This window comes from Phyllostomus discolor, chromosome 5 (assembly GCF_004126475.2).
Source record: "Phyllostomus discolor isolate MPI-MPIP mPhyDis1 chromosome 5, mPhyDis1.pri.v3, whole genome shotgun sequence".
Lineage (NCBI taxonomy): Eukaryota > Metazoa > Chordata > Mammalia > Chiroptera > Phyllostomidae > Phyllostomus > Phyllostomus discolor.
In genome coordinates, this window is record NC_040907.2 from 20,875,440 (window position 1) to 20,900,431 (window position 24,992).

Sequence of the window (24,992 nt, forward strand, 5' to 3'; positions counted from 1 at the left end):
ACATCTTGAAGATGGCTTTTGTGTCCTTCTGTCACAACTCATTAAAATTTTAGTGCCCTTATTCTTTGGCTCCAAAAGAGCCCTAGGCTCACCTTGTACTTTCCCTGTCGCAAAACTGGAACCAGCCATTTCTGAAAGGAGCCCTGTTTCCTTTTAGTGGGGAATAAAATTTGAAACCAGTATTTGGACACCTAGGGTGCTCATTGTCATTATGTTGTCCTTCTTTTTCGATTGTTTCAGTGAACAGAGCTAGAGGACATGTATTTTTACATGTGTTCATGACATTTTCAATTTTAACATTACAGTGTTTCACTTGATCTCTTTGACTTCATAATTGTAATGAGATGGGGGAGGAACATGAACATGTCAGAACTTTGTAACAAAAACAATGCCACATATGATAACTGTAATATTATTGTGTCAGGAGAAATAAGGACACACTCAAATCTGTGCCTCCAATCTTTACTGATTAATAGGTCAGTGGTTAAGCAAAAGGTAATAACCGCTGAGTGATTGTCCTGTGCATTGTCTTAGATATTTTACTGGAGTGCATTAGTTTTCTTTTTCTTTCTCTTTTTTTTTGTGGCCTACTTTCATATTCTTCTTAATTCAGCATTATATAATTAATTAATAATTTTTAGAGTAGACCCTATAATCTGCTCTGAGAGCTGTTGAGCCAAGTTGTTTATTACTAACTAGAATATATAATTACTCATCAAGTGCAGCTTCTCCCCCAAACACTTCACACACATTAACTCATTTGTTCCTCACAGCCTGAGCTGTATCCTCATTCGTACTAAAGAAGCAGACGGAGATAAAATAGGCTGGTAGCAGGACTACCATAGAGGCGGGTTATAACATGTCCATTTTGATTGGTCAGGCTTCTATTTGGTTTGGGTGGTGCCTATACCTTACCAGTAGTTAAACAATTTGACTATCACCCTGGAAGCAGGTTTACAATGTTTTAAATTACTTGCTTCAAGATACATGAGTAGCCAACAACAGTGGTAGTAAATGACAAAACCAGAACTAGAACCCAAGCCTTAAAATTTCTAGTCCAGTTCTCTTTCTACTAGATCAATCTTTCATTAATAATAGTGGCAAGTAATCACCTATCCAAAAATATTTTTGTAAAATTAAATTTTAGACAATATTTATCTTTCTCTAGCAAAATAACAAAAAAATGAATACTCATTTGAAATGAGAGGTTTTCCCCCTTGAATTAAGATATGTAAAGTCACTAGAATAGAACATGGCATATATGTGTTTGCAATCATTATTATTCTGAAAAGGTGTCCTGTGTTACCTCAGATATCAAAATACTATTTGATTAAGTGATATTTGAAATTATTAAGTACGTAATATTAATCATAAAAACATTATAGTCATTATTTAGAAAAAATTAGTGTGTAATATTTCTGTGACATCAATTTATCACCAAAACCTGTATCTTTTTCTAATAACTAGGTGGTAATTTAATGTTAATGCTTGGCTTTGAACATCTTAAATTTATGAAGTGGTACCTGGAATATCAAATTGTCCTGCTTTTTAAAAATCCTTTTTTATCACCATTTAAATCTCTACGCAGATCCACCAGGCATGCAAACTAATCTGCAGAAAATGCAAACGCCATGTGACTGACCTGACAGGTCAAGTGGTACAGGAAGGAACCAGGCGCTACAGACTCTGTAATGAGTGCCTTGCTGAAGTTGGCATAGACAGCCTCCCCATTGATTTGGAAGCCGAACAGCATCTTATGTCCCCATCAGATGGAGATAAGGATTCCAGATGGCACTTGAGTGAAGATGAGAATAGATCGTATGTGGAGATTGTAGAGGATGGGTCCGCTGATCTGGTCATACAACAGGTTGATGATAGTGAAGAAGAGGAAGAAAAGGAAATAAAGCCCAACATTAGGTAGCGGTAACGTGAACCAACAGAGCTGGCATTCTGCAACTTACAGTGACCACCTGTATCTCTCTCTCTTTTCCATGATCGGAGACTGGTTAACACATTGTCAGACTGACTTAAAAGCAATCACCTGATAAAACCTGCATGTTTTCTGAACAGGCCATTGTATCCACTCTGAACTTTGCTGCCCTAAAATGCATTGCTGCACTGGAAAGAAAGACCTAGGTTGAGTTGGCATGATAGATGGACAATTAATCCTCTTTTATTACAGAGAAGATACCTTTCTTCTTTTAGTATTGGGAACTCTACTTAGCAAACCTTTTTCAAAGAAAATATTTTAAATAAATTTACCACAACCAAACTTTATGTAAGGTAATTTCAAGCGTTTCAAAAACACATACTGAATTTTCATAGGGAGCCAGGGAAGAGCACATTTAAGAGTCAGACACCCAACCCGACTGAACTAATAAGTCATTCTGTTAACTTAAGGGCCACAACAACCTATCATTTTCATAAAGCAGGAAAGTTAATACTTCCTAAAAGTCAAGGCAGTTTGTGAAGATGTGTCAATGTAGTTCTTTTCCTCCCTAAAGGGGAAAAAAAACCCAAAACAAGAAAACTGGAGGTTCTTACCAGTTCTTTAGAGCAATTTCTAACGTTTATGAATATTATTTTTACATATTATTTATAAAGATAATATTACGATCTCTGATTTACAAATGAGGACATTAAGGTCAGAAAGTGTAAGTGGTGGGACTGATGTCCAAACAGGTTTTGATTTGAAGCAGTCCTCTCTCAGCCTTTTCTCCTCTCATGTGCCCTGAAGTGGCGGAGAACTGAAGTTGCACTTTAGCGGTCCGCAGTGATTATGAAAGAAGCCTATCAGAATTAGAAAGCGTGAGACAGGAAGACGTCAGTCATCTTCAATGACATAAAATAACTTGAACTAGAGTTATTCAAATAGTGCTAAGTAATGTCCCTACGGTATCTATTGACATGTTTTTATGTCGTTATTTATACGTAAACTTTATATATAAAACTATTTGAACAAGTTATTCTCTTAAATGCTTTAAACATTTTTTTGCTTATCTTGTATATGTAATTTTTCAGAGTAAACTTTTCTCCTAGGATATAAAGTTAAGTTTAAACTCTTACCCTGTGTGAATAATGAAACATTCCAAACTTAGTTAATTTGAAGAAGCATTGTTTTAGTTCTAAAGATAAAATCTGTATACCAGAACTAAAGAACTGACCTCCATAAAGATGTCTGCAGGTTATCACAATAAAGCTTGATATAATTGAATTTAGATAGAGGCTCCATGTATTATACTGTATTTTTAAATACAGCCTGACATACCTCAAGATGATACTTTTTATATTATTATTTTCTTATATTCCTTAATTAGTGATCATTCCTGATACCAATTTGTGGGCTAAAATGGTTCGTTTCTTTAAAAAATAATTTTATAAGTAGATGAATAACCATTTTGTTTTATGGTACTTAGTTCTGAGATTCTGAGACTTTTTCAAGATTCCTCTGATGGTGAATTGCCAGTTGCTTCCGGACTAGATGGGGTGCATTGAGTTCACTGTTCTCCCGATGTGACTGTCTTGAATCAGGAGTCTAAACAATGAAGTTGTATCCCAGTGAGGGAGGGGACAGTTGTCATGTCACTCTCTAGTCTCACCAGATGATGGGAACATCTTTCAAATTTATAGTCTGATTTTTAGTTGTTGGAGCCAATAGGAAAACCCACTGATTTGAGCTTTATTCATAGAAATGAAGTAGTGCTTGCATGCATATACTCTTAATGCACTTTATAATCTAAATGTTCTTTTATGGTCTGATCTTCTGCATGCAAACTTCACCATACAGTAGCATGAGTGTCAGCAAAGCCCACTGAACACAGTGCCACCAGCACTTGTAGAGCCTTAACAGAAATAATGCTCTCTCCTAATTGTTTATAACAGGTGTTAAGGAATCCCCACAGAAAAGCCATCAGGTTCCCCACAATAGACAGCACATCTGTTCTATCATCTTAGTATCAGAAAAGAAGAACATTCATGACATGTTTGCAAGTTGTAAATAATACTCCAGTTATCATCTCCTATGTCTCTGAGTCTTTATAGAGACCAGCCTTTTTCTGGAATAAAACTGTTTATTATATTGGTTTCTGAGAAAGCTGAATTCTTTGGCTTTTAAATGTGGGGAAATGTTATATAGGTGTATAATCTGTTAATATAAGCTTATTTATGCAAAGGATTTTTTTTTTAAATGGAACATAATGGGAATTGAATAGACCTATTTGCTCTTGCAGGAATGCTGTTTATAAGCTTCTGACCATCCTTCTAACTATGGTCTTTAAGAGTGTCTTGTTGATGGGATGAAGTTTTGCAAAGATAAAAGCATCACTGCAGTCGTGCCTAGTATCTGGGGGAAGCAAAATAGACTAGTTCAGTGGTTTAAAAGATTTTTTTTTTTACCCTAGAAAACCACTTCTTCTAGTGAATTATTTCATAGAGAAGCCCAGCATTTAAGGAAGAAACTCTAAAATCAGAGTTGCTCTGGTTAAAGCTCCCTATTAGCCTTTCCCCGGGCACCTTGGCAGAGCTCAGGAGTACAGCATTGAAAACCTTGGAACTAGGTAACTTTCATTTCTCTTTGAGCATTAGTCTATTATTCCTATGACTCATTGCACTTATAAGCTGATAACCACAGGTTCTCTTAGAGCTGCAAATCGTCCTTATTCAGTGTTCCTTCTGTAGTTACATCTTAGGACTTTAAGAACGCATTTTTCAGTGTTGTATTGTTGAGTGATGAAATCAAAACAGATACTGCTTTTTTTGTGGCCATTCTACTGCTTAATGGATTACAAAGGTTTCTTTTTTCAATTATTTATGAGCTCAGAACTAAATTCATTAAAGTTATTTTGCCAAGTCATGCTAAGATATATTGAAATTCCCATATGTCTGTATATATATATTTTTTGGAGGGGCAGTCCTAAAGTTAATACAATGGAAAATCACTAAAAACAATACAGCATAAGAAGATGTGTTTAACTGGGAAGGGTGATAATAGTAGATCCTAGAGGACCAAAATTTAGATTACAAATGGAAAGTTCTATGTTATTTTATATGAGTGAATCAGTATTACTATTTATCATTTATATTGCATTTTATATTCACAAAGTATCTAATAATTTTTGTTATTCTTTACATATCTAGGAAATAGGACAGTTATTCCACATAAGTAAAGAAATTGAGGCACAGAACAGTAAAGCAACCTAAGACAACCCAATGAAACATAGGCAAAAATAGGAATTAGAATGATCCAAATTTTTGAGTCCTGGAATATCAGTGTAATTCATTGAAGTGTGTTATGTATTACTCTATTTTATAAGATGACTTTATACAAATAACAGTCAATTGTTTTAAAGCTGACATCATTGTATGTGATTAAATTCTATACAGAATAAATGTTATGTAAAGTATGTGACTTTATTTACAAGAGTTTTAATGATAAAATTCAGATTATCACAGAAATGACACTTTAGCCAGTTTCTGTGTATCTTGTGAAATATAATTAATATTTTATTTTGATACAGGAGTTTCTTAACTATGTATTCATACTAATGGAGCCACAAATATACTAAGAAAAGTGGAATCCACAAAGGATCTATACACTTCATTTTCTAACATGTCAGTCTTCTCCCTATAGAACTTGTATAAATGCTAACAAAAAGTCAGAAGTGTTAATAATAAGCAATAAACCACACACAAAAGAAACCAAGGGACTCAACTTTTAAAGGTAAAATATTTTGAAATGTACTTACTTACATAGCATGATAAACACTTTTCCCCATCCCGTTTTGTTTTTTCACATCAGCAAAAGTCATAGGATATTTTATAACCTTTAGAAACGAAACCAGTGATCAGGTTAATGCCAGTCACCACTTTACCTCTGGGATTGACTAGATCATTTGAAAATATTATTGCATCAAATACAGCTTGTAAAGTACATCTAAGATTTTACTACATTTTGCTTTGCTCTGTCAGATTTCTAGATACAGAAATCCATTATATAGTAGTTGTTTTTTTAAGCCTCACCTGAGGACATTTTTTTCATTGCTTTTAGAGAGAAGAAGGAAGGAGAGAGAGAAAAAGACAAACAAACATCGGTTGTCTCTTGCACAACCTAGGTATGTGCCCTGACCAGGAACCAAACCCGCCACTTCTCAGTTTGCAGGACAGCACTCCAGCTGAGCCATATGAGCCACAGCTATATAGTTTCTTGGTTTTCCCACTGGGGAGGTCTTTTTATCCCTAGTTGATATTATTTACAAGTACTTAACCTCTTTGTTCGAGAGTAACTTTTAAGAAAAGGTTTATTTATTTTTCGAGAGAGAAGAAGGGAGGGAGAAAGAGGGAGAGAAACATCAGTGTGTGGTTGTGTCTCATGAGACCCCTACTGGGGATCTGGCCCGCAACCAAGACATGTGCCCTACCTAGACTGGAAGTCCAACTGGCAACTCACTGATTTGCAGGCCAGCACTCAATCCACTGAGCCACACCAGTCAGGGCTAGAGTGGCATTTTTATTCAGCTCGTAAGGAAAAAGAATGGAAAAACATTTCTGTGTTAACTGTAGTTCTCAACCTTGGCTGCACATTAGGATCATTTGTGAAGTTTTAAAAAAATATAGATGCCTGCCCTGGCTAGTGTAGTTCGGTGGATTGAGTTTGGCCTGCGAACCAGAGGGTTGTCGGTACAATTTCCAGTCAGGACATATGCCTGGGCTGCAGGCCAGGTCCCCAGTGGGGAGTCCGCAAGAGGCAACCACACATTGGTGTTTCTTGCCCTCTCTTTCTCCCTCCCTTCTCTGTCTAAAAATAAATAAATAAAATATTTTAAAAATACGTAGATGCTTAGGCAAATTAGAATCTCAGGCAGATGGGGCCTGGCGTAATATTTAAAACAAATCTTCCTAGCATTTTTTACATGCACAACATCTCCTATTCCAGGGTTCCCCCTTTCTTCCCCATATAGGTACTAGAGATGGGCACTCAGACCATTTGACCTTCCAGTCCATTAGTTCTCAATCCTATCATTAAGGAAGAATTTTAAAATACAGATGCCCAGTTCAAGAAAATACAAATTTTGTGAAATTACAAGATGCTATGTATGTTCCCTTAACTAACATTTTTGTTAGGGACAGATATGAACACTAAAACTAGTAGTCTTAAAATAGCCCATTTTTCCTTTGTGATGTATTTGGATTTTGATTATGGGTATTACATTCTGGAAATTCACATAGTACCTCAGACTAATAAAAACACTATATTAGGAACATGTGACTGGAATATGATACCCTGAAGTTTTGTGAGGTTTAATGTTTTTGCTTTTAAAAAAGGAACCAGAACACTGTCCAAGCATTATGATGCTTAATTGCTACATGTTAGAATTCCATCAATGAATGGAATTAAATAAATTGTTTAAGATTTTATTTATTTTTAGACAGGAAGGGAGAGAGAAAAACATCCATTGGTTGCCTCTCACACACTCCCAACCAGGAACCTGGCAGGCGACCCAGGCATGTGTCCTGACTGGGAATGGAACTGGTGACCTTTCCATTTACAGGACCACACCCAACCCACTGAGCCCCACCAGTCAGGGCTGAATTAAATTACTTTTTATTGTAGTTAAACATCACACTACAGAAATAGTACTCAAAACTAAGATGTGTTTTTTAAAAGAGATTTAGGACGAATTTGGAAACAAAAAGCTTTATTTCAAGGATTGCCATTAAAAGTTTTTTTTAAAGATTTTATTTATTTATTTTTAGACAGGAGAAGGGAGGGAGAAAGAGAGGGAGAGAAACATCAGTGTGTGGTTGCCTCTCCCATGCCCCCCAACCAGGGGCCTGGCCTGCAACCCAGGCATGTGTCCTGACTGGGAATCAAACCGGAAACCCTTTGGTTCGCAGGCTGGCACTCAGTCCACTGAGCCACACCAGCCAGGGCTAAATTTTTTTTTAAATAATATCTTCTGAGTAGAGTACCATTCTCATTGCCATGTTTAAGGTTATGTTTGCAATTCAAACACAAGTATATCCCTTCGGTAATGTTGTATATACAGACACTCCCTTGCTTAGTCTCCTCACCCTGCCCCAACACACACCATATCCAGTAACGAAGGCGGCATATTATTGTACAATTCAAAAAGGTTAAATGCTAAAATTAAATAAAAATATTGTGCCTTTTGTTGCATGAGTTGATCTAAAGCTTTTTCCTTTTGGAGGAAAAGATCCCCAAGGAAGACAACAGTGGAAAACGTGCCTATAAGCATTGGCCCTAGACGCTCCAATGTTCCAGGGCACGTTTAAAAGTGAAAATCCGGTTTTTTCCCCCTAACCAGTAGCAACGTTTATTCGTGCTCAGGCGGGTGACCAGAAGACTACACCGGCTGCTAGACCCTCAGAGAAGCCTCGGACCTACCAGACACCCCTAATAACAAGGTCTGGGTAGTGGGGGCAGGGGTGTTGGAAGAAAATTTTCTGCAGGATGTATTGGGCGCCCTATACAGAGCCTACATTTGCCAGGATCTACTAGACGCCAGGATTCAAGTAGGCACCCGCGCCTTTCCCACTTAAAACAGGAGGAAACAGAGGCTTAAGAAATGACCCCAAAGCCACCCGCGACTCCGTGCCCCGCGGGGATTCGAGCCCACACAGTGGAACTCGTACCACTACCTAAAACCGTCGCTCTGCTGCTGGGTGGGCTGGTCTGTTTTACCCCTCTCGGTTACAAGATTGTTATCTGCGGGACAAAGCATTTCAATGCTCTAGGCATCCCTGAAATCTCCTGCATCCCCAGCACTCTTCTCACACAAGCTGCAGGGACCGTGCCCCTGGCCTTGTGGCTCAGAAAGGTGGATCCCAACGCCCAATCAGCGCCTTTGGCGTTCGGGTGCGGAGAGCGAACCCCACTCTGCATCAGTCCATTGGCCAGATTCTGACTCACGGTTTTCAAGTTTACAGAGTGCCTGCCTGTTCTCGTTTCTTCCTTTCCTCCTCCTCCGTCCTTTCTTTTCAAGGGAGTCATAACTCTTTAAGAGATACTGACCAACAAGTTTTATCCTGACAGCCACATGAAGTTGGTACTATTTTGGCCAGTGAAGAAACAGGGTTAGAGTGGTGAAAAGACTTCGCCAAGATCAGAGAGGAAGTTCCGAGAAGGAAATTGGAAGCAGAGGCTTTGGCTCCAATCTTTCAGGTATATATATATATATATATATATATATATATATATCTCCACATATTTTAAAGTGAGGCACTTATAATGACTTAGGGAAATCACATGCAAGGCAGAGAAATGAAATGATGTCCTGGAGCAACTTTACATTCCAGGTGGAGAGGCTTCCATACAGCTAATAATAATGTAAAGTAGGAAGTACCAAGTGCTAGAAGCACATCCATTTATTTCTTCAACAAATATTTTAGTATCTTCATTTGCACCCTCTTCCAACTACCCCGTTTCCTAGAGTAAATTCAGACAATTTGGGTAGGGAGAATTTGTATTTATTTTTGCATAAAAACAAATGTAAGTAACACAAATGGTCCTTAATCCAAGATGCTGATATATTTAAAATCTTTAAATTTATTTTAGAGAGATGGGGAGGGAGGAGAGGGAGGGAAACACTGATCTGAGAGAGAAACATGGATTGGCTGCCTTCCATATGCACTCCAACTGGCGGCAGAACCTGCAACCCATCCTGTGCCCTGACCCAGAATCCAACTGGCAACTTCTCAGTCTGCAGGACACCCAACCAAGTGAACCACACCTGCTGGGCTCTGCTGATGTATTTTTAAGGACAATTTTGAGCTAATGCCTCTTAGAATGGAAAGGACATCTAAAATTTGTAGACACAATGAAAGGAAGAGAGTTGATCAATAAGGGCAACTAGCAAATAGTAGTTGAGTGCAGGGAATGGGAGTGTAAGAGAAGTTCAAGAAAACTCCAGTGTGGGATTGTGGGAGGGTTGGGTGATAAAAAAGCAAGAAACCTGGAATGTGGATATGGAAACATGACATTAGAGACCTCTCCCTACGGAGCACATCACCAGGGGCCTTGGAACCCAGAAGACCTGGGTTAAATGTCACTGAAAATAGACAAGATGGAAGGTTCAAAGAAGGTAATAAAATACCAGAAGCCAGTTCCTTTGCTTTTTAAAGTGCTTGCTACTTAAAAGGGGAGTTGGACTACTACCTATGTTAAAAAACTTGATGCAGCAATGCATCCATAAATTTAAAATGCTAAGTATTTCACTGGAACAGAAAGGACCCAGTATAGCAGGGATCAGAAAGTGGGGGCAAGTCCAAACAGCTTCCAAGAGGTGAGTTTCCAGTTATATAGAAAAAAGACAATATTCGCTGGTAAGAATCTGGGTAACAGAACAGACAGTAAACTGGTGGTTGCCCAGGGCTTCAAGGTATGGGAGAGATGATTGCTTAACAGTGGTTCTTTTCATCTTTTTATTCATTCATTCATTCACTGAGAGGAGGGAGAGAAACATCAGTGTGTGGTTGCCTCTCATGTGCCCCCTACTGGGGACCTGGCCTGCAACCCAGGCATGTTCCCTGACCAGGAATCAAACTGGTGATCCTTTGATTCACAGCCTACACTCAATCCACTGAGCTACACCAGCCAGGTCTTTTTAGGAGGAAAAATGTTTGCAAATTGATTGTGGTCATGGTTGTGTAAGTGTTAATATGGTAAAAACCATGGAGTTATACTTTAAATGGTAATTGTACAGTATGTGAATTATACCTCAATAGTTATAAAAAGAATCTGGGCAAAGACATCAAAGGTTATGTGGTGTGACCTTTGCCAGTGCATTTGGGTAGGCTGTTCTGGCCACTGGGACAATGAGGCAGAAACAAATATGCCCAATAATTTGTCCATTTTTATTTTCAATGTGATTCAGCCTTTGAATGTTTAATACTGTGCATATCAAGGGAATCAGTTAGGAACCATAATTGGAGGGGCAATTGGTTTGGCATAATGGGATAAGTTTTTGAAAACAGATGCTCAACTTGGATGTTAGAAAAGAAAACTTGATTAATCCTGGAAGGACCACTAGAGAAGCAGGAGAGGGAGCAGCAGAGACTAGTGGCTTTGCTCTTATTGATAAATGTAGACTCGAGCACAATGGCACCGACTACAACTGGGGTTATCTCTAGGATGGCCACACCCCCTAGCCAAGCACCGTGGGCTTTTTAAAATTAAGGAGAAAAGGGGGTGGTAGCATGTTTGCTGCAGTAACAATGGCCCTCATTTACTGTGTCAGGCACTGTCCTAAGAGCTTTGTGTATGTATTCATTGAGTCGTCTCAACGACCTACAAATACTAACATCACCCCATAAAATGAGGAAAGTGACACATAGGGAAGTTACACAACATGCCCAAAGTGGAGAATAAATAAGTGGGGAAGCAAGGAGGAGAACCCCAGTGATCTGGCCCCAGTTTGTGCTATTAACCACAACCCCAAAATAAAAACGTCAGCCCAGCAGTGTTTAAATTCCACAGCTCCGTCCTGACTGGTGTGGTTCAGTGGGTTGAGTGCTGGCCTGTGAACCAAAAGGTTGCAGGTTCAATTCCTGTCAGGGCACATGCCTGGGTTGTGGGCCAGGTTCCCTGTTGGGAGCAAGAAAGGGAACTGGTCCATGTTTCTCTCCCTCTCTTCCAATCTAAAAAATAAAAACTTAAAAAAAAAAAAAAGATGCTTAAAGCCCTGGCTGATACAGCTCAGTCAACTGAGCGCAGGCTGAGAACCAAAGGGTTGCTGGTTTGATTCCTAGTCAGGTCCTCAGTGGGCACATGAGAGACAACCACACATTGATGTTTCTCTCCCTGACTCCCTCCCTTCCCCTCTCCCTAAAAATAAATAAAATCCTTAAAAAAGACACCCTAATTTGTGCCTAATTCACATTTTGAAGAAAAGATTCTTAACCTAAAAAAGCTGGGGACAGTTGCATGCCAACTATACTTTAGTAAAATATTAAAAAGGTATGTGATGGGCAAAAACAGCCAACTTCACATATTAAGGGTAATGTACTCATTTTTCTTCCATGCAGAATGTTCATTTTGGCATATTTACTTATTTAATCCTCACCTGAGAGCATTTTTTTTATTGCTTGTAAAGAGTGGAAGAGGGGAGGGAGAGAGAACATCAATTGGTTGTCTTCTGCACGCACACCAACCAGGGATTTAACCCACAACCTAGGTACGTGCCCTGTCCAGGAATCGAACTTGCAACCTTTCCGTGTATGGGACGTGGCTCCAACAGAGCCACACCAGCCAGGACCATCTTGGCGTATTTTAAAACAAAGTAATGTTTAAAATTGTGAAAAATTATATATTTATCACAAATAAAAAGAAACAATTTGTATTGCATAACACCTGAATTGGTTTTACTGAACTTCATTATTTAGCATTGTTGGTAACAGAAACAGCTGTGCTTTTTCTCCTAGTCAGGTTTATATACTACATGGCTTAATCCATCCCTACAGCTCTTACTCTACAGTTGTGGCTCTCCCACTGCCCTCATGGTATCCCCTTGTTTATTTTCACAATCAACCCCCAAAGTAGCCCATGATGTGCAAAGGGATCTATGAAAAAAAGAGCCCCCCCTCAGTCTGGAAATTCATCCTAACAAAAGGCAGAGATTCTAGACTTTTTTTTTGCTTGGAGAGTCACAATCCAGATTTGCAAAATGTGCCTAAGATTAAAGAAGGTTAAGAACAACTACCCCATCGATCCTGAGGGTATTAATCTGAAGAGCTACAGGCTCTTTGCCTAGCTGTCATTAGTCCCACTCTGTTAAATACCCAGGGGAAATAATGCAGTGCTCAGACAGAACACTTAGAAAGCTCACCATCTCTTCCTCTTAGGTCAAGTTCATCCTACTATAATATTTAGCACCACCAGTGGCAACCTCTTCTTATGTTTGTGAGAATAAATAGAAACTTTGCAAACCCTTGTATCACAAGAAAGAATACCTCAATTAATGAAGAGAGTAAGTTTGCAAATCAAACCAAAGCAGCTTCATTTTTTTTAAAGTCATCAACTTTGAAAAGTTCAGATCATTCTAAAGTTCTTTTGACTCCTGTCTCCTTAGAAATAAAGAGCTTAGGTAATTTTTTAAAAACAAAGAAAATTTTAAAAATTCCCACCCCAGCTGCTGTGGCTCAGTGGGTTGAACGCCAGCCTGCGAACCCAAAGGTCGCTGGTTAGGTTCCCAGTCAGAGCACATGCCTGGGTTGCGGGCCAGGTCCCTGGTTGGGAGAGTGTGAGAGGCAAGCAATCGATGTTTATCTCACACACTAGTGTTCTTCTCTAACTGTATAAATAGACTGACTTTAATATAAAATTACATGTTAGAAGGAAGGGCTCATTTGTAAGGGCATTAGGTTTTTCTTATGGGAAAACAAGGAAGCATCAATACGATCCACTTTGGGACCAGGCTGGAGTGCTGGCATCCCACCTGAGGGAGGGATGTGAGCCCCTGCTGCCACAGCAGGGAATAAATCAGGAACCATACTTGCCACCTGAAGAATTCTTTAGCATTTGAATATTTGGTTAACAAACCAAGGCTATGCCTTGATTTTCCATTTGTGAAAGTTACACTTTTAAGTCAAAAATTTCTGTTCTGCATATCATCAGGTATCGTCAGATACTGTAGAATTTATATCATGATATCTTCTCAAAAGGAAGAGAAAACACAGTTCTTCATAGGAGGCTTTGCTTGTTCGTTTGTTTTTTTGTATCTTAGATGTCAATGATCACAAAAACTTGTGGCTTCTCTTCATTATAGACCTGCATTGCTGAATATGTTATTGCCTTAACTTCAGTTCCCTAAAGTTTGGGTTAGAGAAAAAGACAAAAAGGACATTGAAATCAGAATCATTAACTCTAGAACAATTGGCAGAAAGTCAAAATTTTATTATTCTGAGAAACTAAAAACTCAGTGAAACAATTAGTTATCAAATTGATATAGTATTACACAGTGATCTAATAAAAACAACATGTGCACAGTGGAAACAGCACTGAGCTGGAGTTAGGAGATGGAACTCTAATCCTGGCTTTGTTTCCACCTGGGTATGGAAGCCGTCTGACCTCTCTGGGCGTCAGCCTTTCCATTTATCAAATGCACTGAATCAAAGAACACAAACTTTCCTATTATTTGCTTAGGGTTCCTTCTGGAGACTTCCTCCTTGCAATGTAGCCTGGACTCTAGGAACTCAGTCTGTTCTTGCTGCTGCCACTATTCACTGTACCTTGGAGGGCTCTCTCTCCACATGTTCATCATACATGACAATGCCCTGCTCCAGTTTAGAAACACAGTATTTTATGTTCTCTTAGTTCCTTTTATAATAATTCTGTTCACCACAAAATGCACCAGAGAGCAGGGGGCTGGCATGTGCTAGCTCTGTGGCACCAAAGAAATCCGAGGATTTCAGACGGATCTGAATGGCACCTGCCTCTGCTTTTTCCCCTCCGCCATAAACCCCAGGGGAACAACCACCTCAATCAAACTCAACTTTCTGCCTGTGGCAGCACACGCCGTGCAGACTGGTAGCACCTTAAAAGTCTTCCACAATTCTCAAAAAGGTACTCGGCAATGACCAGTAATCCAATTGTACATTTACCACAAAATTTCCTTTCTCACTCTGAGGCAACTGAAATTTCACATCTTCACCTCTAGCCTCCCTCTTTCATTCTCACTCTTTCTCTCGACTGTGCTCCCTAAGAAAAACACAAGAGCAATCAATAAGAAGTGACTCATCTTCCCCCAACAAATCTACCACTCCACTGTATCTGTACTCCCACCAGCCTTTGCTCCTGTTGCAATGGCCAGTCCCTGCTCCTATGAGAAGGCCAACTTCACTTCAATACTCTATCTGACCCCCAACCCCTAGCCCTTAACAACAAAGTCTTTGCTCTAAATTCACTCTCTCTCTTCGGCATGATCAATTTTCCCCCATATCCTAGATTATTTCCACTTGGCATACAATGGTGCTACAAAACCTTCCAGCTAATACAAGGCAAAGCATGAAAATTCCTTACTAGCCACATACCCCTCTAGCTATTTCATGTTCCCCTTTTCTGCAAAGTCATCAAAAGAACTGTCTCAGTATACTGCCTCTACTTTCCCAACTCTAAGTCCTTCTTGACCTACCCCAAATATTTACATCATTCCACTGATTAGTAAATTCAAGGTCAATTCTCTGTCCTTACCTTACTCAACCTTTGAGCAACCTCGAGAGCTTTAGAATCTGGCTTTCAGGGCTGCCCTCTTCTCTTTCTCCCTTCACTAGGCCACCTCCTCCCTCTTTTCCTTTTTGGGTCCAAACTTAATGCCCCAGGGGGTTCAGTCCTCTGTCCTACTCTCTCTTAGCTGCCCTGCCTCCTTGGTAACTTTATCTAGTCTTATGACTGTAAACAATCATCTATTCAGTGAGGACTCCTAAAATCTGTATGTCCAGACACACCTCTCCCCTGAACAAGTCATTCTATACATAAAATGCCTACTATCTGACATATCCATTTGGATGTCTAATAAACTTCTCAATTATAACATGTTCAAACAACGCCATGTGTCATTTGTATTATAAAAATGTTTTCAATTCATATGCTCCCCACTACTTGTTTCTCTTCACTCTATGCTTCTCTTTCTTTTGAAGATACTGCACCAGGATTCATTTCATCATACAGTGGCTGACGAAATGATATCAGCACTTCCCAGTCACCTCCAAGTCATTTAGATCTCCTTGACCTGAACACAGGGGTCGGGAAACCACAAATCACAGGCCAAATCCAGCCTGCCACCTGTTTTTGTACAGTCCCACAAACTAAGGATGGTTTTTACATTTCTAAATGGTTGGGAGGAAAAAAATCCAAAAAATATTTCATGACATGTGAAAATAATATGAAATTCAAGTTTCAAGGCCCATAAGGTTTTACCGGAACACAATCGCATTTATTCATTCACGTATTGTCTATGCGGCTGTCGTGTTACAACACAAGAGGTGAGGGGTGGCTCTTCCATCGGTCCACCCACGAAAGCCTAAAACAGTATCTGGCCCTTTACGGGAAAATTCTGTCTACCCCTAATTCCAACAGATTTGACTAACAGTGAAGCCATACAAGCTGGCAAATACAGAGAGGCTCAGGAGGTGGAAGGTCCTTTAGAGAACATCTAGTCCACAACCTTCATCACACAGGGAGAAATCAAAGCTCCAAAAGGCAAGGGACTTACTTTAAGTCCCACAATAACCAGTAACGAACCTGACCCTCAAACTCAGTTGCTGACTTTTAATCCACCAAACCAGGTATGTGAAATAAGTGTTTTACCAAAATGTGTTCAAAGAGGTCAAAGACAGTTGAGAAAAGCTTATCACTTTACACCAATTTATTAGAAGTCACTGAAGTTAACTGTCACACACACCAAACTTTATGGTAAGGAAGTATAAAACATTTTTAATGACTGGAGTAGAAACATACCTGAGGGTGCTTGGACAATGAGAATTCTTCTCCCCACCTTGAGAAGGAAAACGAAAGCATAATTAAGATGTCTGAGATTTATTATTTGTTCTCTCTTTACAGATTTTATTTGTGTTTTTTCCTTTTTATTAAATTTATTGAGGTGACACAGGTTAACAAAACGATACAGGTTTTCAGGTGCACAATTCTACAACACATCATCTGTACAATGTATTGTATGTTCACCACCCCAAGTCAATTCTCTATCCGTCACCATTTATGCCCCCATACCCTCCATCTCCCTCCAAATCCTCCCCCTATTTACTTTTTTTAAAATAAGCCTTACAAATGTAGTTAAGATACCAAAAAGCCAAGAGATGGAAGGGGTAAGAAGCTACAAATTTCATTTTAATTACCAACAGATACAGCTACTGAGGGACTTATGTACAACAGCCATTTAAACAAAGTCAGAATCTTTAAAAAAAAAAGTGCCCTAATATAGTGTGCATAGACAAATTCTCAATAAACTCTTGAATGAATATTATTTCATAATAGGGTAGCATGTCCAAAATGTTCACTGTACTCAAGGACACAGAACTAATAAAATACCATGTCCCACCGGAGAAAGCAAAATAAGGCAAAATAATAGATTCTATACTACGGTCTAAAGTTACTTTGTTTGCACTTTATAACTTTAAAAAATGTCCATGTCTGTGTATGGAAGGCCCTACAAAGGCACTCGCTCTCCCAGAGCGTGGCTAGAACTAAGTGTCCTCTTTCCCTTCAACACAATGTGGCTGAAGATCACAGTAGCAGAAGCAGTAGTAGTAGTAGAAAGAGGAAAATTTTAAAACTTTGTTCAGCCATTTATCAGCTAAGTACCCTGGACAAGCCTATTTCTTCAACCCCCCCCCAAAAGTGGCGCTAATAAAAGACCTCACTTTACAAAAAGAAACAAAATAAAATTCAACATAAAATGGAAAAGATAGACTTTATATAAAAATAACATAAAAGATATCGAGTAACTAATGACACTTGGGAAACACCAAGCGAAATCAAAGTGACCTAATCAAGTGTTAGCAAACTCTGGAAGAAAAGAATAATTTAATAGAAGAAACTGGTTGAATGGAGTCCAGGTGTGAGGATCTATGAAAAATGACAAATCAGTGTTTCCCATCACCAAGCTAGGCTTTAGGCATATATCAAGGCAAACTAGCAACTATGTATTTTTTGTGATAAAAATCAATAAATTGGTAGTTAGCTTTGACAACTCAAATCAAGTCTGTTCTGACAAGTTTCTGGTCCTCCAAAGCTGAGGTCAGCTCTCCCTCCTAGGTGTCTAACAAACCTTAACCTACTTAACCAGGTGAAAAGCCCCACCTACTGAGATGCAATTGGTCTTCTGACTTTCTGTCCACTAAGTCCAGTGACCAATGTAACTTAACATCTTTCATGACTTGCTAGTTAAAAATGTTCAAAACTCACCCAATTGACCGTAATTTGAAATTTCTTTGATCAATACTAAGTACTTTTACTTCCTAAAGAGGAAAAAAAAATTTAATTAAAAAGAAATGTTCATTACAGACCATATACTAAACACACGTCTAGGTTATCACCTTTTCTAGGTAACAGCATACAACTTCTATTATGCAAAGAAAATTAAAACATTAACTAAAATAGAATAAATCAAATATACTTCAAGGAAATAATGTTTTATTCTTATATTCAAGGGAGGTATCCTTGAAAATGTACAATATAAAAACAAGTCGAAAGAATTTTTCTGTAAAACAGAGGATGACATAAGATTTCAAACACTGTCAGACTATGTTTTTCAACTTTACTGAGGTATAATAGACAGAACTCTTAGCCCATTTTTATGTAATACTGCAGGCACTTGAACTCTGTAAGACGAATGACCCAGCTGGAAGGGTGTGTGTAGGGAGGGATCTGGTAAGGGGGAAAGAGTGAGGAATTAGGGAAGTAAGGAGGAGCCACGTGTGCTCGAGAACAGTGATGCTGGAGAGGTATTCCTTTCCAGAGGTTGATGGCAACAAGCAATCTCTTTTTGGCTTTTTCTTTTTCACATTAAGGAAAAACTAAAAGGACCAATTTTTTGACTTAGGCCAACATGGCAGAGCTGCTAAATTTCAAATGGGACAAAAGGAACATATAAGTGGACAAAAATATAGCTTAAACTTGGGAGACATAAAAAGTGTCGATAAAGACAGTAACTGCATTCTTATCGCACAATCCTGACTGGTGACAAGTATGCACTAGGAGATCGAAATACAAACGGCATATACATGGACAGACTCAGGTTAACCATGGAGAGCCTATGGTCATTATAATCTCTACAAATCAGTATCATTGTTACGTATCTGTATGGCTTGGTTTTATGTCACATGTTCTACTTGAAATCACTTGTGCTATTTTAAAATATGAACTAAGAACCCATATGCTCAGTAAAAAAAAAAAAAGAAAGAAAGAAAAATCCTTGCTTACCCGGGGTATGAAGAATTCATCAGCACTGAACTTATAAAGCCACTCATCCAAAAAGTGAAACAAAAGAGACTGCAAGTCATCTCCTACACAGAATCGAAAAGAACCATAATAGTATGATGTTTAGTAATTCTTGTCTCTAAAAATTTGTTTGAATTTAAAAGCACAATGAATTTCTTAGGCAAGTTGCAAGAGGAAGAACAGGCTCATAATCGTTTTTGTTGTTCTTAGAGTGAAAATATTCTGCAGTTATGTAGAATACTGCACGCCTGTATAACAATCTTCCCTGTAGATAAACTGGTTACCTTGTGTTTCCACTTCCACTGTTTGGAGGGGCTCCACAGTCCCCGTATCTGTCATGTAACCAAACATGGCCATTGCACATTGTTCGAATGCTTCCTCCAGAGTATCTCCCCATGCGTGTAACCTGAAGAAATACATGCATGCCCTGTGTAATATAACCCACTGCAAGAGAGGAAACCTGACTGCAAAGTCAAAATAAAATCAGTATGATAAATACAAAACCAAAGGCCTTCAATCAGTTTAATGGCACTGAAACTGGGTGTTTTTAAGCCATCATTTTCATGTTCTAAAGGACCATGAATAAGAGAAAAATTAAAACTGGGGACATCAAGATTAAAACATCAGCCTTCTTATTTAAGCACATGGTTTCAAAGGCATCAATTCCAGCTGTACTCACTGGACATCCGCTGTATGATCCAGATCTGAGGGAGAGAACAGAAAACACTATGAGTAACTCAACCGGACTTGCTAATCACAAGGAAAGAATTCTCGTTCATTGCTGACACCAACCTTGGAGAGAGAAAATGTGGGTAGATCACACCTTCTGCTATCCATTTACACAAAAGTTAACTGTTTTATTAAGGGTTATTTTTAATTTTTAAAATTTCTTCTAGGCATTTACAGTTGTTATTCTGTTCATATGAATTAAGTAAATGGCTAAACAACTAATAGTGATATATTAGCATATTAGTGTTAAAAGGTTATTTTTTTAAAGATTTAATTTATTTATTTTTAGAGAATGGGGAAGGGAGGGAGAAAGGGAGGGAAACACCAATGTGTGGTTGCCTCCTGCACCCTACCCCCCCAACTGGGGACCCAGCCGGCAACCCAGGCATGTGCCCTAGACTGGAAATCGAACCAGGACCCCATGGTTCACAGGCCTGCGCTCAATCCACTGAACCATGCCAGCTGGGGCTAAAAGGTTATTTTTTAATCCCAAAATTTACATTTAAAAGAATGACAACTTCTGGAACGCAGTGGGGTGCCGATCTTCTAGGTGACCTAAAACATATCTAATACATCATAATTTCTCAATTTAAAAAAGTTATTTCCTGGCATTAGTTATTTTTCCTCACAAAACAAGTATCTACTGTATGAATGATCAAAATTCTAGAACTATATCATCATCAAATATATGAAATTCCAGATTTCCCTGCTTCACCTTTTCATGCACAGTTAGCCAAATCCTAGATAAAATAGTTTTGGAGGTTTTTAAAACAAGAGCCAGGTTTTTTATCTGTTGACTTCTAGCATTTGAAGAACTCCTCGATGATCTAGTTGGTTGATAAAAAACAGTTTTAAAAAGTCAACTCTACAACATGTATTATGAGCTTTTTCCTGATGGTCTCCTAGGAGTATCGGTAAGTGACAACGGCTACTAGAGCAAGCCCCCACTGGATCTGCTATCTCAACATTTCCATCTGTTCTTCACTTGTAGTATAGCTTTCATCAATTCTTCCCACTCAGAATCACAGAATATTCAGGATGGAAGTAAGTCTTAGAGACCATTTAATATAATTCTTTCACTTACAGCAGCCTGTAGCCCAGAGACCGTGTGACTTGTTCAGGACTACACTGTGGATTAGAGATAGGGTTAAGACTGGAATTGAGCTTTTTCTGACTCTTGATTGAATGCACTTTCCACCATAACACATCATCATCTGGTGGCACTCAAGGTTCAAACTCATCGCTAATTTACTCAGATATATTACTGAGGACTTCAGACATTTCAGGCACGAAGGGGCTCGTGACCAGCAGAGATGACAAACTAGTTAAAAGAAAATGACTAGTATTAACCCTAGAGAAATGAAAGCATGTATCCACAAAAAGACATCAATGTCTGCCGAGAGAACAGATAAAACACACTAAAGATGCCCTGGCTGGTGTGGCTCAGTGGATTGAGTCCCGGCCTGCAAAACGAAAGGTCGCTGGTTTGATTCCCAGTCTAGGGCACATGCCTGAGTTATGGGCCAGGTCCCTAGTACAGGGCATATGAGAGGCAACCAATCGAAATATCTAGTGCACATTGATGTTTCTCTCCCTCTCTTCCTCCCTCCCTTCTCCTCTCTCTAAAAATAAATAAAATATTAAAAAGAAAAAAAAAACAAGGAATATAATGTGATACTACTCAGCAATAAAAAAGTGTGAACTACTAATACTATATTAACATGAATCTCAAAAACATTAAGTGAAAACTACAGAACTCTCAGCACCTAACAACTCCAACCAAACCCCTCTGCAGTAAGAGGGCACAGTTTGAGCACTGCTTCTAGCAGCCTAAATCCTTCCTAGGATTATAATCCTTACCCCTACCCATACCCCCCTTACGATGCCTGCCTGAGAAATTGCAACACAGCCAGAAGAATTTACTGTTTGTTCTGGCCAGCACCTGACCACAAGCCCTTGACCTCCCTATCTTAGAGCACTGACTAAAAAGGACTTACGTTGTAAATATTTTATCTGTTACAGCTCAGAAGTGTCTTTCTCAAGGACTCCAGAGCCATTCCTTTGAAATGTAATCACCAGGAAGGACTGTCTCTGTGGGAGGACAGAACCCTAACTTTGCAACTGCCAGCTAGCAAACACTGCCGGCCTGAGTTTACCCTAACCCAAACTTTTTAAAATTTTCACTTCTTGGTGTCTACTGAGCTCCATCTTCTCCCTGCATTCCTTTCTCCCTTTAAAACAGGAGGGGATTAACAGTCCTCCAGTCCCCTGCCTGCCTCCGATACTGGATTTTTTTTTTTTTTTGCGGGGGGGGGGGGGGGGTAAGGGGAGGGGCTGGACCACAGAGGCCTGTCAGTCTAACCAGGAGGTATAAACCCATCCAAAGGCCATGAAAACTTGGGAAATTGATTAGTCACTTTGAGAAAGCACCTGGTCTATCTGAAACCCAAGCTCCTGGTTATAACCCCAGGGGGACAACAAACTTTCTTCCTCTCTTGCCCATCCTGTAGTGCATTCTCTTTCCATAGCCCTGTGACCTTAGCAGCCTCATGGCTGGCAGCCACACCTAGATGGTGTGGCTTAGCAGCCACCTGCAGGCTCCAAAGGGACAGAGCTCTGTCTCATTTGGAAATCCATGTTTGTCCCGTGTATTCACATGTCCTCTCTTTGTAGCCATGTGGCTGTGCAGCCTCCACATGCAGGCTCCAAGAGGGAGCCTGAATACTGCAGCACAGCAGTGGGCTGCAGCTGGAAACACACGCTAAGCTGGCTGGATACTGGACTGGACTTGAATATGGAGCAGAAATGCTAGAAAGTGGCTTTTGTTTTGGCTTTGCTGAGGACAAGATTGGACTTCTCCATGGAGAAACGGACGGAGATGGGACATTGGGAAGTCAGGAGGGCAATCCCCTTAATTTTACATCAATAAACCATACCACAAAGCCTCATCTTCCCATGGGGGGGGGGGTGTCTCAGGAAATTCTTCTCCTTGTGATGCTGGTAACTATGATAGGAGACAATAAGAGAGAACAGAATCTAGACTAAGAGGTGCAGGTAAGAATTTCCAAACGAAACGAGACTTAACACGTTAAGTACCAGAAAACTAAGGGTAATCTATACTTGCTTGCTCATTCTTTTACTCCCAATTTCTGCTCAGCACCTTATATACAACTGGTTCTCAAAAATATTGCTGAATGAATGGGATGACAACCAAACTGAGTCATAGAGGAAAAACAGGCCTCAGCATATTAAAAAAAAAAAAAAAAAAGACAAAGAAAGAAACAGAAAACAGGCCCAGGGTGAAGTAAGTCCCTTGGCTTCAGGACCAAACCAAGACTAATTTCAGCCCTACCCAGGAATGTGACCTTAAACCAATCAGTCTGAAATTTCCTGTTCAATCTAGTGAGGTAATCTGCCTGGCAAGACCCTGCCACCTTTCCCCCTAAGAAAGATGGCCTTGCCTGAAACAATCGCTTACTGTCTTTTGCTAATAATTTTCTTGTCAAGCCCGTTTCTGCCTATAAAAACCTTCTTTTTTATACAACTTCTGTTTGCTAGTTGGGATGCTGCCTGAGGCATGAATCATCTAATAAAGCCAAGTAAATCTTCAAATTTACTCATCAATACAAGAATTCTATACAAAATGTTGGCAACTAAAATCCAGTATGACTGAGTAGGATTTATTCCTGGAAAGCAAAGACACAATTATGGGTAAATAGATTAAAGTAATTTACATAAATGCACAGTCATCTCCACAGATGTAATCATGATGCATAACATAAAAAAATATTGCCAGGATTTTTAGGCAACAGGTTTTCTCTGCACAATAAATAAACTACTTTTTACTTTTCCTCTCATTCTTACTCACTGCATTTTACTGAATGTTATAATTGAGAGGCAAGAGGTACACTCATGCCATGCTACTGAGTGGACAAACTGGCACAACTTCAATGGAGAACAATTTGGCAATAATTTTGAAGTTAAAAATGCACATCTGTTTGACAACGTACCTTTCAGAACCAAAACCTACAGATAATCTTGCACATGTGCAAAACAATGGATGTACAAGTGTATTCCCAGCTGAGCTGTGTCTAACAGCAAAATAGTGAAAATATTATAAATGTGCCTCAACTGGATACTGGATAAAGTAAATGCTAGAACGTCTTTTGCATGGAAACAGGTTGAATCAAGTGAGGAAGACTAGGTTGCTTGGGATAAGCCCTGAAAACTTTTCAATACATACTTGTTTTGCTTTTTGAATTTTGAATCACATATAGGACCTACGAAAAGTAATTTTAAGAACTGTTTCTAAGTGACAGAATCATGAGTTAGGGAGAACCTAGCCACACACTATCCCACTGCTGGAGATGCCAAGGAGTGACAATCATTCAAACGCTTGAAAATAAGGTTATCTTCAGAATTAACACACGAAGAGAATTCCCGAAAAATAATTATAATTAGGCATATGTAGAAAAATATCAAGGGGCTGTAAAAGCCGAAGCCCACATTTCCCGAACTCTCACAGACCGGGTGGCTTTGTCTTTCAGCATTCCCCGCACAAGTACAAATGAGACCACAACACAGGGCGAAACGGAAGCAGGTCCGCAACACCGTTTGGGGAAAACTGGTAAACGAGACCGGAAGCTCCGGGCAAGGAGAGGAGATGAAAGAAGTGAGCCACCTACTCACACTCGTACTTCCGATTAACCGGAGGATACTTGGCCTTGATCGCCTTCTGCTCCTCAGTCAAATTGTAGTCTCTAACATCTTCCTCTTCCTGCGCCATGACTGCAGCTACGGACACTCTACTTCCGCCCTTCCTCAGTTGGACTTCGGCCCTGATTTACAAATTCCGATTTAGACCCCGCCCCTTGGCCTGCATCCTTAAAGCACCGGGACGTCTCTGGCGTACTTCATCCCTTAAGACTTCCGTTCTACTCCTTGGCGGTTCTAGAAATCTTTAAGAAGTCCAAACCCGACTTCCTGGGCTTGCTGCATAAATGGTTCTAAGTACTAAGGAAACGAATTGGAGGATTTAGGAATAAGTTAATACCTGAGTTAGACACTTGTAGGTCTGAGTGATAGAAGCCTTTTCTTCCTGCCCCAGTCGGTAAATACACCAGAATCTATCCTAGACCTAGAATATTCATCTGAGGACTTTGAAGAGGTGTTAGCCTAACAGTCTTCAAGAAAATGGCTGCCCCCAGGAGAGTGCGGACTAAACCGCTCACGTGATCCCGGGCGGGGGCTCGCCCACCCAGAGCTCGCGCGCGCGCGCTCAGTCGTAGGAAGT

General features: G+C 39.5%; 2 protein-coding genes across 9 annotated transcripts in view; one reads left to right on the plus strand and one right to left on the minus strand.

Moving 5' to 3' along the window:
- Positions 1 to 5,402, plus strand: part of ZBTB8A (zinc finger and BTB domain containing 8A) — a 37,587-nt gene extending 32,185 nt beyond the window's left edge. For both annotated transcript variants that reach the window (XM_036025717.1, XM_028511918.2), the window contains one exon: positions 1,589 to 5,402. In XM_036025717.1, coding sequence (XP_035881610.1) covers positions 1,589 to 1,921 — 333 coding nt within the window. In that variant the 3' untranslated portion in view covers positions 1,922 to 5,402. The remainder of the gene's footprint in view (positions 1 to 1,588) is intronic.
- A 2,542-nt stretch (positions 5,403 to 7,944) lies between these two features.
- ZBTB8OS (zinc finger and BTB domain containing 8 opposite strand) lies at positions 7,945 to 24,912 on the minus strand. Of its 7 annotated transcripts, XM_036025718.1 has the most exons (8): positions 24,753 to 24,885; positions 24,389 to 24,537; positions 19,650 to 19,674; positions 19,255 to 19,376; positions 18,953 to 19,035; positions 17,936 to 17,988; positions 16,472 to 16,508; positions 7,945 to 13,822 (listed from the first exon to the last, which is right to left on the minus strand). In XM_036025718.1, exons 2-8 carry the CDS (start codon positions 24,483 to 24,485, stop codon positions 13,736 to 13,738), a joined length of 504 nt encoding a protein of 167 aa, XP_035881611.1. In that variant the 5' UTR covers positions 24,486 to 24,537; positions 24,753 to 24,885; the 3' UTR covers positions 7,945 to 13,735. The 7 variants fall into 7 exon arrangements, with proteins under 7 accessions (XP_035881611.1, XP_028367724.1, XP_028367725.1 ...); XM_028511923.2 differs by lacking the exon at positions 24,389 to 24,537 and having other exon boundaries at positions 12,537 to 13,822; positions 24,753 to 24,912; XM_028511924.2 differs by lacking the exon at positions 24,753 to 24,885 and having other exon boundaries at positions 12,537 to 13,822; positions 24,385 to 24,471.
- Between the last annotated feature and the right edge of the window lie 80 nt (positions 24,913 to 24,992).

Bases quoted from the DNA above. Each gene is read 5' to 3' on its own strand.
- ZBTB8OS (XM_036025718.1), bottom strand. From the start codon at position 24,485: ATGGCGCAGGAAGAGGAAGATGTTAGAGACTACAATTTGACTGAGGAG. The intron at 19,377-19,649 runs GTGAGTACAGCT...GTATTTCTTCAG, and splicing joins GATCATACAGCGGATGTCCA to GTTACACGCATGGGGAGATA. The intron at 17,989-18,952 runs GTAAGCAAGGAT...TTTCCTCTTTAG, and splicing joins ATGAATTCTTCATACCCCGG to GAAGTAAAAGTACTTAGTAT.